The sequence below is a fragment of the Salvelinus fontinalis genome, chromosome 28, assembly GCF_029448725.1.
Source record: "Salvelinus fontinalis isolate EN_2023a chromosome 28, ASM2944872v1, whole genome shotgun sequence".
In the NCBI taxonomy this organism is placed as follows: domain Eukaryota; kingdom Metazoa; phylum Chordata; class Actinopteri; order Salmoniformes; family Salmonidae; genus Salvelinus; species Salvelinus fontinalis.
In genome coordinates this window covers 7,122,504-7,137,862 of record NC_074692.1, presented here as the reverse complement: position 1 = coordinate 7,137,862, position 15,359 = coordinate 7,122,504, and the positions used below count along the sequence as shown (strand labels likewise).

At 43.6% G+C, this 15,359-nt stretch overlaps 1 protein-coding gene across 1 annotated transcript; it reads left to right on the top strand.

Annotated features, from left to right (window-relative positions):
- Positions 1-695: 695 nt before the first annotated feature.
- LOC129825874 (solute carrier family 28 member 3-like) lies at positions 696-14,756 on the top strand. The gene is given in 18 exon segments (XM_055885998.1): positions 696-711; positions 863-955; positions 2,086-2,275; positions 2,417-2,561; positions 2,826-2,930; positions 3,195-3,210; positions 3,213-3,262; positions 3,377-3,457; positions 3,699-3,779; positions 3,968-4,093; positions 6,210-6,340; positions 6,448-6,583; positions 6,712-6,909; positions 7,359-7,440; positions 7,739-7,834; positions 7,937-8,051; positions 12,748-12,871; positions 14,733-14,756. Coding segments are annotated over 18 exon segments (1,809 nt in total).
- Positions 14,757-15,359: the final 603 nt, after the last annotated feature.

Below are 15,359 nucleotides of genomic sequence, written 5' to 3'. Positions count from 1 at the left end.
GTTAATCTAACTGCACTGTCCAATTTGCTGTAGCTATTCCAGTGAAAGAATACTACGCTACTGTTTTTAGGAGAGTGCACAATTATGAACTTAAAAATGTATTAATAAAGCAATTAGGCACATTTGGGCAGTCTTGATACAGCATTTTGAAGAGATATGCAATGGTTCATTGATCAGTCTAAAACATTGCACATACACTGCTGCCATCTAGTGGCCAAAAACAAAATTGCGCCTGGGATGGAACAATACATTAGGGCCTTTCTCTTGCATTTCAAAGATGAATTTCAAAGATGAATTTTTTTTTCTTTTACCTGATCTAATGTGTTATATTCTCCTACATTAATTTCACATTTCCACAAACTACAAAGTGTTTCCTTTCAAATGGTATCAAAAATATGCATATCCTTGCTTCAGGTCCTGAGCTACAGGCAGTTAGATTTGGGTATGTCATTTTAGGCGAAAATTGAAAAAAAGGGTTGGATCCTTATTTAAACTGCCCGTTTGTGTTGTTCTTATGTTTGCAATAGCCTACTGTTACATAACTTTTTTGTTGTTCAACATGTCGATCGTGTCTATTGTACAACATGTCAAAGTTTGTAGACTACACCAGGCAAAGACGTCTGATCATCCCCGTGAGGAGGAAGAAGGGGAAAGCGGCAGCAGAGTGCGCAGTAGCTACGTAAAAAATCTTGCACATGCGCAGGCCCTCTTGTACCTTTAGTTATCGGGAAGAAAGTTCCAGGAAAATTCGGATCCGCATCCACTTCGTATAAAAAAAATGGTAAAAAAGATCTGTGGAAACGTTGTTTTGCATCTAGGTAAAATAAATCTGTCTGTCATCACACTGCGATTCTACAAGCAGATACTGTGAAGGGGGTGGATAATGTTGGCCTCTATGCTCCTGAGCTTCTCGAGGATCCGCTTATCCTGGACAAGCGGATCCTCGATTACCCAGGTGGGTGCCGATTGGTAGATCCAGCCTTCTCATGATTTTGCTCAACCTGTTGGCATCATCCCTAGTGATGTTACCCACCCCTCCAGCAGATCACACTGTAGAACAGAACACTAGCCACAACACTATCAAAAACACATTTTGAATGTTTTTGGGCAGACATCAAAGGATCTGAGCTTCCTTAAAAAGAAAAACCTTAACATGCTACTAATGGGAGCTCCGAGCAAAAAGTACTGTGTTTACAACAACAAGAACAGCGAAATAAACTGATCAGACCAGCCGATCTGACGTTTTATAGTGTCAAGCCAGCTTGGTAGGCTACTAGACAGTGGAAAATATCATTGTCTGCGTTCACTAGGCCTACACCAGGCTGTATCACATCCGGCCGTGATTGGGAGTCCCATGGGGCGGCACACAATTGGCCCAGCGTCGTCCGGGTTTGGCCGGGGTAGGACGTCATTGTAAATGAGAATTTGTTCTTAACTGACTTGCCTAGTTAAATAAAGGTTATATATATATACACTCCTTTCCCAATGAGGTAACATCCTATAAGGAACAACGAAATTGAAATAGGACAAATCTAAATGAAAGAATAGCACATATTACAAATGAAATAAATTGTCTGTGACTAAATTAACTGGAAATGTTGCCTGTGTAAATTACGATGATTTAGTTAACATGTTTAATGGCAGCCAAATGATGCCTATTGAGGCTACTCTTCTGTGAAATTAAAGTAATTGAAGACCAACTTTTCATTAATTACCACATTGTAAAGCAAATGTTAGCTGATACGGGCTAACTGAGTGACTGACATATCAAGAGAGTGGCAGGTAGCCTAGTTGTTAAGAGCGTTGGGTCAGTAACCGAAAGGTAGCTGGCTTGAATCCCCGAGCCAACAAGAAAAAAAAAAACACATCTGTTGATGTGCCCTTGAGCAAGGCACTTAACCCTAGTTGCTCCGGTTAAGAGTGTCTGTTAAAAGGTCAAGGAAAACTCCTGATGCACTACCAAATTTTGAAATTGCATGTTGTGTAATCAACTATACTTAGAGTATGTTAATACCCCGAATGATAAAAAGTACTACTCAATAGGGAATTAGGTGCAATTTCGGACACAGCCTGTATGTGTTTCAGGTTACTTTGCCGTGGTGATCGCGGCATGCGTGCTGAACTTGCAGCTTTCTCTGGCCCTGTTGGTGGTGACCCCGCTGGCTGTCTTCTTTCTTCTGTGGGACTGGCTGATGGGCCGCTACGGACACCGCCTCTGTGACGCCCTGCAACCCACCAGGAACACCCTCAACACACACTGGCTCTGGGTCAAATGGTGGGAGAACTGCATTTTCTCTCCTTCTCACTCTCTCTCTTTTCCGTATAATATGAACATTTTCCTGGATGTGTGGTCCTCTTGGTGATCGTTGTTGTTCCTCTGCTCTCTCACCTCTGGTTGGTCTGTCTGTCTGTGCAGGGTGGTGTGTGTGCTGCTGCTGGTGGCAGTGGTGTGCTGGCTGGTGTTTGACATGGCCAAACAGGGATCGCGGCAGCTGGTCTCTTTCTCCGGACTCTTCTGCTTCGTAATGCTCATGCTGGTGTTCTCGAGGAACCCATTCAGGGTATGGCAAACCAACAAACACAAACACCCCTAATGTGTCAACTCTGTATGCTCCCAAAGACCATTCACTGTAGTTCTGAGTGACCTGGTGGGTGTATGTTTATGTGTGTGCTTCCCTGAAACCCTGTACGTTTGTGCGCGTGTCTACCTGTGTGTTTATGTGTGTGTGTGTGTGTGTGTGTGTGTGTGTGTGTGTGTGTGTGTGTGTGTGTGTGTGTGTGTGTGTGTGTGTGTGTGTGTGTGTGTGTGTGTGTGTGTGTTATAGGTGTCATGGCGAACTTTACTGTGGGTAAAGTTCTTGTTTGGACTCATCATCCTTAGAACCAAAGCAGGATTCACTGCTGTAGACTGGCTGGGCCATCAAGTGGAGGTATAATATACTTCTACTGTGTACTATCCAGGGAAAGTCAAGCATAGGTCAAAATGTACATCAATTGGATCATTGATATTACAAATATTAGCCAGCACAAAGGCCCTCGTTTTCATTTGGACCACATTGCTAATGTCACTCTCATCAGCATAATCACATTACCCTGTCCCCTGTCCCAGCACCCTTAGCAGCTGTACAGTAGAGTAGACCTGTTAGGGAAGTGACCTGATTAGTTCAGTCTGCGTTGAAACATGTCTCTCCCAGGTGTTTCTGTGCTACACTCTAGGTTTGTGTTTGGCAACAAATGCACAGACCACTTCTTTGCATTCCAGGTACAGGATCATATGAGTATGTCTGTATATGTGAGAGACTGTGAGAAAATGACATGAAGAGAAAAGAAAAGACAGAAACCCAACACTGTCGTTATTTTTTGTCTCTGCTTTCAGGTTCTGCCTATTGTAGTGTTCTTCAGCACTGTCATCTCTATACTCTACCACCTTGGCTTCATGCAGTGGCTCATCCTCACGGTACTCATCACATCACATACGTTAAAATCTTGTTCAATCATCATACAAGTGACTAAATTAGACAATGATGATCCAGCCTCCACATAGTACTGTATCAAGGTTGTAATTTACCTGGGATAATGTTCCCCCCGATATCTGCTCATGTGACCAGCATTATTGTTTTTTATGTTCCATACCTTAGTATCATTTTGGCACAGAAACGTTCGCACCATTGTTTATGTTTGTCTGTGCATACCTCCAGGTGGGCTTCATAATGCAGATTACTATGGGAACTTCTCCCACAGAGTCAATGGTCGCCGCTGGCAACATATTTGTGGGACAGGTGAGAATAGTATGAGTGACAGATGTGCTAGGCAGCAAAAGAGAAATCTATGACAGCCAAGCAAAGGAGTTTTACCCCCCCTCTCTCTCTCACACACACACACTCTCACACTCACTCTCTCACTCTCGCTCTCTCACACACACTCCACACTCACTTTCTCACACTCTCTCTCACTCTCTCACTCACAGACAGAATCTCCACTCTTGATTCGTCCGTACATCTCCCAGCTGACCTTGTCAGAGATCCATGCCGTGATGACAGGAGGGTTCTCCACCATCGCTGGCAGTGTACTGGGAGCCTTCATCTCATTTGGGGTGAGGAGGAGGAGTGGAAGAGGGGTGGGAGGAGGGGAGGAAAGAGAAGAAGAGGAGGGAGGAGGGGAGGCAGGAGGAGAGGGAAGAGGAGGAAAGTCAATAAACAATTTCAAACCTTTGTTTTCTACCAAAGACAACTGAAATCTCACCCAATTGACCTTGTGCTTATCCATTCTGTGTGTCTCTTAAATGTAACTAAATGTAATCTATGTAATCCCCAGAAGTAAATATTTATCATGAGAGGGCCATAAACAATAATTAGTAAGGCTGCATAATTCAAGAAAAGTTAAAATCTCCCCTTTCTGGTGTAGTCAAACAAGCTCAAGTACAAAGTACAAATATGAACTGTATGAATAAGGCTTGAAATGACCTCTATTTTTTTAAATGTAGAATAATCCATCTATATAACGATTAACTAAGATTTCACCTTCCTTATAGCTGTGAAATACAGTGCCATCGGAAAGTATTCCTTACCACTTGACTTTTTCGACATTTTGTTACGTTACAGCCTTAATCGAAAATGGATACAATAAAATCCTCAGCCATCTACACATTATACCCAATAATGACAAAGCAAATAAATAAAAAACAGAAATAACTTATTTACCTAACTATTCAGACCCTTTGCTATGTGACTCAAAATTGAGCTTGAGTTTCCATTGATCAAAATTAGTTTCCATTGATCATCCTTCAGATGTTTATACAATTTGATTGGAGTCCACCTGTGGTAAAATCAATTGATTTGACATGATTTGGAAAGGTACACACCTGTCTATGTAAGGTCCCACAGTTGTCAGAGCAAATACCAAGCCATGAGGTTGAAGGAATTGTCCGTAGAGCGCCGAGACAAGATTGTGTCGAGGCACAGATCTGGGGATGGGTAACCAAATATTTCTGCCGCATTGAAGGTCCCCAAGAACACAGTGGCCTCCATCATTCTTAAATGGAAGAAGTTTGGAACCACCAAGACTCTTCCTAGAGATGGCAGCCTGGCCAAACTGAGCAATTGGGGAAGAAGGGCCCTGGTCAGGGAGGTGACCAAGAACCCGATGGTCACTCCACCAATCAGGACTTTATGGTAGGGTGGCCAGACGGAAGCCACTCCTCAGTAAAAGATACATGACAGCCCGCTTGGAGTTTGCCAAAAAGACACCTAAAGGACTCTCAGACCATGAGAAACAAGATTCTCTGGTCTGATGAAACCAACTCTTTGGCCTGAATGTCAAGCGTCACGTCTGGAGGAAACCTGGTACCATCCCTACGGTGAAGCATGGTGGTGGCAGCATCATGCTGAGGGAATATTTGGTGGCAAGGACTGGGAGACTAGTCAGGATCGAGGGAAAGATGAACAGAGCAAAGTACAGAGAGATCCATGGTGAAAACCTGCTCCAGAGTGCTCAGGACCTCAGACTGTGGCGAAGGTTCACCTTCCAACAAGACAGCGACCCTAAGCACACAGCCAAGACAATGCAGTGTCTTTTCTGGTCTCTGAACGTCATTGTGTGGCCCAGCCAGAGCCCGGACTTGAACCCGATCTAACAACCCTGGAGAGACCTGAAAATAGTTTTGCAGCAACACTCCCTATCCAACCTGACAGAGCTTGAGAGGATCTGCAGAGAAGAATTGGAGAAGCTCCTCAAATACAGGTGTGCCAAGCTTGTAGTGTCATACCCAAGAAGATATGAGTCTAATTCCTGCAAAAGGTGCTTCAACAAAGTACTGAGTAAACGGTCTGAATACTTATATAAATGTCATATTTCAAAAAACCTGTTTTTGTTATTATGGGGTATTGTGTGTAGATTGATTAGATCGTTTATTTTATCATCAATTTTAGAATAAGGCTGTAACCTAACAAAATGTGGAAAAATTCTAGGGGTCTGAATACTTTCCCAATGCACTGTATATGAAACACAGGAAATTCATGTTTTTGACTGCACTTGGCCTTTAACATGTATTATTGTTGAGCTTCACCTCTTCCTTACCCCTCACATTGGACACATATACCCCCCCCCCCCCCACCACACACACACACACACACACACACACACACACACACACACACACACACACACACACACACACACACACACACACACACACACACACACACATACAGATTGAACCATCCCACTTGCTGACAGCCTCCGTAATGTCAGCCCCGGCCTCCCTGGCTATCGCCAAAACCTTCTGGCCAGAGACAGAGATCCCCAAAGTCACAGCCAAGAAAGGCCTCAAACTGGAGACAGGGTGAGACACTGACACACCTGCACACACACACACACACACGTATGCACACAAGAACCAATGTCTGCCTAATGAATATGAGTCTGAGTGTCTTTTCTGGTTTTGTCTAGGGAGGGCAGTAACCTGCTGGAGGCAGCGTCTCATGGAGAATCCTCCTCTATTATCCTGGTGGCCCTGCTCGCTTTCCTCAATGCCGCTCTGTCATGGCTGGGCAACATGTTCAACTACCCCCAGCTCAGCTTCTCTGTGAGGACACACAAGTGTGCATGTACACAGAAGCACTCAGACACAGAGACACACTAAATACAAGCTGGATAGAAATCAATGATTCTCTAAGACAGACTCTCTGTCCCTCTCTCTCTCTCTGATGACAGATCATCTGCTCGTACGTATTCATGCCTTTGTCCTTCCTGATGGGTGTGGCCTGGGAGGACAGCTTCATGGTGGGTGAGCTGATTGGCTACAAGACCTTCTTCAATGAGATTGTGGCCTATGAGAGGTTGGCAAAACTCATCAAGAGGAGAGAGGACAGAGGCCCAGAGTACGTGGACGACGTTAAGAGGTACCTGTCTGTGAGTGATGTCAGGGGTCACTAAATGGTAATATGGGTACTGAATTGATATTTGGCTATCTGTTTTTTCCTAGATAGACAGACGGACGGACAAACACACACAGACTCAACTTTTCAAATATGATTGGTCTACATCAAACTCCATAAATGGTGGAAATATTTTTGGACCACTAAATCACTAAATCAGTTCTGATATTATCAGGTCAGATCTGATATTACGAGTGTTCTCTGTATCAAGGATTTATCATTGCATTTGCTTGTATTTGGTGAAGAAACATTGTGCACTTCAGTAACAGATCAATTTTGTGTATTTAATTTATGGTTATTGAACTTTTGCAAATGTAATGTTAATGGCTTGTTGCGTATTGCGCATTGCATGGATGACAATTGGCTGTTGCATATTTAATATATATCTAAAGATTTAGACCCAGGCTGTTTTCTGTCCCCTAGGTCCACTCTGAAACCATGGCGACGTATGCTCTGTGTGGCTTCGCGAACATCAGCTCTCTGGGGGTGGTGATCGGAGGCCTCTGTGAGTCAAGCCCTCTAACATCTGTCCTATCCTGGATCTCAAATCAACCTCTAGCCCCTCCCCCCTAGGAACTCCAAATGCAGTGTGTTTTGTCCTATTGATATTATAGTATTGTTGAAACACCACTTTGATTTTGCAAGAATATGTTTCATTTGTGAGGTTCTTCAAATATGTTACTGTATGTTAAACCATTGCAATGTTGTTTTGCTGTAACACAGTCTCTGTTTACTGGTGTGTTGTGGCTGTGCTGTGGCAGTATGGTGGATGTAGTGTTCTTCAAACGTTTTTGTAACGTTACCTGCTATGCCAGAGCGGAGGGGTGATATTTCCAGGTGTGCCGTCAGAGCTCTTATCTCAGGCACGGTGGCATGCTTCATGACAGCATGCATCGCAGGTAACCCCCAAAACAGTGTGCGTTATAAATCTCATCATCATGCATTATCCTCTGCTGTGACATAATGGTTGTATGTGTGGGTGTGTTTGTGCGTCTTCCCAGGTATGTTGTATATCCCAGAGCTGCTGTGTGAAGACTTCCTGAAGGAAGAGTTTAACTCCACATTAGTCAGTAACAGCACTCAGCTCCTCACCTGCTTGACTGAGCTCTACCACAGGTACAACCAGTGTGCATGTTTGTTGGAGGGGGTAGGGTGACCACCAGATTGTGCGCTACAGTACCGCATTTTGGCCCTTTGTCCCGCGTCCCACTAGCAAACAATTATGTCCCGCATTTTATCAAATTAAAACACAAATGTACAACAACAACAAAATTGATATGTCCAGTATTTCAGTCACTGTCTTTTTTGCAGTCATGACAACATACAGATGTGGTACTGGTGCTGTTAAACACTTCTCCAATTGTTGTTGAGATCTGATATTCAATGTCATATCTTCAACCAATCACATTAATCAAATCCTTTCGGGCTAAATTCCAGCGGAACTTGGAGAGAGCAGTTAACTACTTACAAAAAGCGTGCTTCTAACGAAGAGCTACAAAATTAAGTGAATGGCCCTTATTAGACTGAAAGAAAGGCTATAAGTTAATTTCTTCAAACTTCAAAAGCTCTCCATGCTCATTAGTTGTTCATCATTCAATATAGGCCTATTCGCTGCTACTTCACTCAATTCCGTTTTAGAAGTCTGCCTTAATAATTTACCCTAGAGTCGATGTCTGCGGCCCGCATACATCTAATTAGCATAATCCTTTTTTTAAATCCAAGCAAAAATCAGACCGTTAAGCTTGAGATATATATTTTTTTTTTTGCCTTTTCACAAATCGTCTGTAGCATCCGATCGGTTTGGCCCATCGGTTGCTGCCTGTGCCACAACTGTCCCGCAAATGTCTCACAAAATCAGCCCGTTGTCCTGCGATTGGGCCAAAGCGGTCAGCCACACCACAAAAACTCTCCTGGTTTGCCAACAGCCACAGAGAGGACAAAACGTGATCCCCCCAGGCATTCTCCTCTGCAGGGAACCAGAGGGTTGAGTTCCTCACACAATATCTGAAAAACAAAGAAATATTGGATTCTGTCATCTTACAGTTTTGCCCTTCACCACTGTTACACAGAGGCAATTAGCAACGATACAGTTGTGTATTGTTCATTATGGGCTTACTGTTCACAATGTAGACTACATTGTGCTTTTACATCATACTTTCACATTTTTACATTTGGATTATTTGCCCTTTGTGGTAACTGTTGCTAGATAAGGGGCCTTACGAATAATATAAACTCAGCAGAAAAAGAAACGTCCTCTCTGTCAACTGCGTTTAGCAAACTTAACATGTGGAAATATTTGTATGAACATAACAAGATTCAACAACTGAGAGATAAACTGAACAAGTTCCACAGACATGTGACTAATAAAAATGGAATAATGTGTCCCTGAACAAAGGGGGGGTCAAAATCAAAAGTAACAGTCAGTATCTGGTGCGGCCACCAGCTGCATTAAGTACTGCAGTGCATCTCCTCCTCAAGGACTGCACCAGATTTGCCAGTTCTTGCTGTGAGATGTTACCCCACTCTTCCACCAAGGCACCTGCAAGTTCCCGGACATTTCTGGGGGGAATGGCCCTAGCCCTCACCCTCCGATCAATGGGATTGAGATCCGGTCTCTTCACTGGCCATGGCAGAACACTGACATTCCTGTCTTGCAGGAAATCATGCACAGAACGAGCAGTATGGCTGGTGGCATTGTCATGCTGCAGGGTCATGTCAGGATGAGCCTGCAGGAAGGGTACCACCTGAGGGAGGAGAATGTCTTCCCTGTAACGCACAGCGTTGAGATTGCCTGCAATGACAACAAGCTCAGTCCGATGATGCTGTGACACACCGCCCCAGACCATGACGCATCCTCCACCTCCAAATCGATCCCGCTCCAGAGTACAGGCCTCGGTGTAACGCTCATTCCTTTGACGATAAATGGAAATCCGATCATCACCCCGGGTGAGACAAAACCGCAACTCATCAGTGAAGAGCACTTTTTGCCAGTCCTGTCTGGTCCAGCGACGGTGGGTTTGTGCCAATAGGAAATGTTGTTTCCGGTGATGTCTGGTGAGGACCTGCCTTACAACAGGCCTACAAGCCCTCAGTCCAGCCTCTCTCAGCCTATGGCGGACAGTCTGAGCACTGATGGAGTGATTGTGCGTTCCTGGTGTAACTCGGGAAGTTGTTGTTGCCATCCTGTACCTGTCCCACAGGTGTGATGTTCAGATGTACCAATCCTGTGCAGGTGTTGTTACACGTGGTCTGCCACTTCGAGGACAATCAGCTGTCCGTCCTGTCTCCCTGTAGCGCTGTCTTAGGCATCTCACAGGACGGACATTGCAATTTATTGCCCTGGCCACATCTGCAGTCCTCATGCCTCCTTGCAGCATGCCTAAGGCACATCCACGCAGATGAGCAGGGACCCTGGGCATCTTTCCTTTGGGGTTTTTCAGAGTCAGTAGAAAGGCCTCTTTAGTGTCCTAAGTTTTCATAACTGTGACCTTAATTGCCTACCGTCTGTGAGCTGTTAGTGTCTTAACAACCGTTCCACAGGTGCATGTTCATTAATTGTTTATGGTACTGAGTAAAGGGTCTGAATACATATGTACATTTTATAAATACATTTGCAGAAATTTCAAAAAAAAAATGTTCTTTGTCATTATGGGGTATTGTGTGTAGATTGATGAGGAGAAAAAACAATTCAATCAATTTTAGAATAAGGCTGTAACGTAACAAAATGTGGAAAAAGGCAATGGTTCTGAATACTTTATGAATGCACTGTCTGCAAATAGGTCCCGTGTTTGTGTTTTACACCTCCAGCAGAATAGTTACATTTGTGTGTATGATATTCAGTTACACTGGCATATAGTACGTTCCATGGATGGTCTTAAACTGCAGTCATTTATGTCTGGGATTATATGAACATGACTGGGCATTTTAACATATCTGTATCCATTCATTATCATCAATAGCGTCTCCCAGGTCTTCCTCACATTTTTGTTTTACTTGTTGTGTGTCATCAGGAAAAGCCTCTATCAACCCTTGATACAGTTTGGAAATCAACTTTAGAGGTTTGTCAGACTGCCTTAAAATAGTTTGAAGCTTCTTTGTGGTCCAGTGTTTGCTGCACAGAGAAAATAAAGTGTTGTATCTGTATAAATTCACCTCAGCTCCATCACAGACTGGTCTTCCCTGGCTGCCTGACCCTGATGAGACCCCTGTCACCATCTGATCCTGCTCAGATGAGGCATGACAAAGAATTACATTGGTGTACATTTATACATACATTCATAGAATCAATGGTTCAGCAATCTAAATAACCGTTTATCCCAGACTGTAGTCTACCCGTTAACTCAAGATGGAACTTTGTATCCATTCACTGATTGTTATAATATACTGCAAAATGTACCTGAGCTCTGTAGAGTGGTCTTCCCTGGCTGTCTGACCCTGCAGGGACACCTGTCACCATCTCATCCTGCTAAGACGTGTGCACCATGACAGTGACGCCTGTAGAGCTGTTTATACTGTGTCTGTGTGAAAAGTAGGGAATTATCAAGGGAAACTGACAGACCAATAACGTTACATTGCTATATTGACTAATAAAAACTCACATTGAGCTGAAAAAACAACAGAAAACATCAGTCTTCAGTCATTTGGCTGCTGATTTCATTGTTTAGCTAACTTTTGACTAGCTCTGCTAACTAATGGTACAATGATACATAATCAGATTTACTTCTGTTGAAACAGGACAAAACAAAGGTTACAAAACATTTCCATACACACAACAGCTGTTAGATACTGCTACCTGACAAATACCAAGAGGCTAGCTGGAGCTGAACTGGCTGTGGTAGCTACTAGCTAGCTAACTAGCTGCTAGTAGTTAATTCACATCAGTCGAGATGGTATGAAACATTAACTAACGTAGTATGTCAGTTACAGTACGAGCTGCACTTTTCTGTCAAATAGCAGTTACCTTGCCAGCTAGATTGATCAACTAAAGAGTAGCCAGTTTCTGCTCTGCTTGCTTTACAAATCAGAGAAAAAGCGCAACACGGACAGCAGCTGCCTCTGTTCATCTCTCCTGTGCTTGTCCTATATGCCAGCCATTCATATAACATGTCTACATGCTCTGTGGTGTCTGTGCGGTCCTAAATCCAGCCATCTGAAGGCGGAAAACAGCCTACTTGACTGCTCTTAGGCGTCTACATGGTCCTAAAGCACATCGGAGTCACGTTTTGTATCACAGCGCAATTATAAAACTGTCTGGGCAAATTGCAATTTCTGAATGTGCGAGGGGGGGTAATGTCCCCCCGTCCCCAGTGAAAGTTGCGCCCCTGGATAGCTAGCTACATCATTTGGGATGAACTTTATTTAGGCTACTTTAATCAAAACACAGAGGCTGTTTAGACATGCAAATGACCTGAAAGGTTCCTCATCCGAAAATTTAACAGAAAGGGGATGACTTCCTGCACATAACACTCGACTCTATACCCACTATAATCTCTAGCCGCTCTGTGACATCGGGACGCGATCAGGATCTAAAAAATCATCCAAAATTGTGGAAGCTGCTACAAGGTCAATTCATCATGTAATCAGCAAGTATAGCTAAAACTAACGGATTGGAATGTTCGTGTTAGAAAAAAGGAGTGCAAAAGGTGCAAAAGGGCATGTGCTGTGTGTATGTGTCCATGCACTATCAACCTTGCTAAACCACTGTGTGTGTGTGTGTGTGTGTGTGTGTGTGTGTGTGTGTGTGTGTGTGTGTGTGTGTGTGTGTGTGTGTGTGTGTGTGTGTGTGTGTGTGTGTGTGTGTGTGTTGTCCCAGTGTGGTAGTTGTTAGCCCTTCTAACATGACTATGGAAGGAGGATTCAGTATGGCTTCTCTCAATGGCTGTTGCGCCATCCTGTCCTCGCCACACTTCAACTGCAGCCTGGTCTACCCCCGAGAGGTCGGAAGAGGACAGAGAGAAGAGGATGGAAAGAGGAGCATGGAGAATGGAAGCACCCTGACCTCTTTCTTGTCACAAGTCAAGTGTAAACATTCTGATATAGTTTAAGTTGTCCATTTTGAGGAAGTTTGTGATGAAATTACATGACATTTAAAATGACATTTGTTCTAAATGTAAAGATATTGAAGATATTTTAGAGCATTGAAAGTGTGTCTCATATTTCATATTGATGTCATTAGAGTGCTGCTATTTTTAGATTAATTCTTTGTAATACTATTTTATTTTATTCATTAGTTCCTGAGATGTACATAGCTTGTGACCACATGGTGGCACTACAGCAATCTCTTTTGGTATACATGTGCGTGTTTTTGGACCAAGTCAGCTGACCAGGTGTCTTTCTTTCTGTCTGATTCTCCAGAAATTCTCCAGAAAGCGATTTGTTTCCCCTCCCATAGCCGTGTAGTGTAGTGGAAGGACAGGCCACACTGACCTCCATAACTTCTTGGAGTTCTTGGGTTTGTGTGTGTGCATTTTGTGTGTGTGTGTTTTTTTATTTATTTTTATTATCCTTGTGGGGACCAGAAGTATTCAAAAGGATAGTAAATCAAGGAAAATTCTGACAAGTGGGAACTTTTTGCTGCTCCCCCTCTAGGAAAAAGGCTATTCTAGGCTTAGGGGTTAGGTTTAGGTTTAGGTTTACAATTAGGGTTTAGGTTTAATATTAGGGTTAAGGTTAGGGTTTAGGTTTAGAGGTTAGGGAAAAATTAGATTTTTGAATGGGCATCAATTGTTTGGTCCCCACAAGTATAGTAAAACAAACGTGCGTGCGTGGGCATGCAGACAGACAGAATAGTACAAATAGTTTAGGGAGATGAGGGAAGGAAATAGGAAGGGAGGGAAACAGGGACAAAGAAAGCTAGCCACAGAGAACAGAGAGAAGCCACTTTCACTGAACAAAAATATAAACGCAACCTTAAGAAAAGGTAGGGGCATGGATCAGAACACCAGTCAGTATCTGGTGTGACCATTTGCCTCATGCAGTGCGACACGTCTCCTTCGCATAGAGTTAATCAGGCTGTTGATTGTGGCCTATGGAATGTTGTCCCACTCCTTTTCAATGGCTGTGCGAAGTTGCTGGATATTAGCGGGAACTAGAACATGCTGTCGTACACGTTGATCCAGAGCATCCAAAACATGCTCATTGGGTGAAATGTCTGGTAAGTATACAGGCCATTGAAGAACTGGGACATTTCCAGCTTCCAGGAATTGTGTACAGATCATTGTGACATGGGGCCGTGCATTATCATGCTGAAACATGAGGTAATGGCAACGGATGAATGGCACGACATTGGGCCTCAGGATGTCGTCACGGTATTTCGGTGCATTCAAAATGCCATCAATAAAATGCAATTGTGCTTGTTGTCCGTAGTTTATGCCTGCTCATACCATAACCCCACCGCCACCATGGGACACACTGTTCACAACGTTGACATCAGAAAACTGCTCGCACACACGACCCCATACATGCTATCTGCCAGGTACAGTTTAAACCGGGATTCATCTGTAAAGTGCACACTTCTCCAGCATGCCAGTGGCCATTGAAGGTGAGCATTTGCCCACCGAAGTCAGTTACGATGCCAAACTGCAGTCAGGTCAAGACCCTGGTGAGGAAGACGAGCATGCAGGCAAGCTTCCCTAAGACGGTTTCTGACAGTTTGTGCAGAAATTATTCAGTTGTGCAAACCCACAGTTTCATCAGCTGTTCGGATGGCTGGTCTCAGATGACCCGCAGGTGAGAAGAAGCCGGATGTGGAGGTCCTAGGCTGGTGTGGGTACACGTGATCTGTGGTTGTGCGGCCAGTTGGACGTACTGCCAAACCGCTAAAACGAAGTTGTAGGTGGCTTATGGTGGAGAAATGAACATTCAATTCTCTGGCAACAGCTCTGGTGGGCATTCATACAGTCAGCATGCCAATTGCACTTTCCCTTAAAACTTGAGACATCTGTAGAATTGTGTTGTATGACAAAACTGCACATTTTAGAGTGGCCTTTTATTGTCCCCAGTACAAGGTGCACCTGTGTAATGATCATGCCGTTTAAGCAGCTTCTTGATATGCCACACCTTTCAGGTGGAGGGATTATATTGGCAAAGGAGAAATGCTCAGAAACAAGGATGTAAAAAAAAGTGTATGCACAAAATTTGAGAGAAAATGGTTTTGTGTGTATGGAAACCTTATGGGATCTTTTATTTCAGTTCATGAAAAAAAAATGGCAACAACACTTTTTTTTAGTTCAGTGTGTATATGGGGAAGTAGGAAAAATACTGAGGTTTAGATGGTACAAATGTACATGGTCTAGGTAGGCCAGTAGTTACACTACATTATCATGGAATCATCCGACCTCTGCTGTATAGGCTATTTTGTTGTGTACTGTTTAGCATGGTTTTTAAAGTTCACTTGCGACCTGCCACATTAGTTATTGTCTAAGT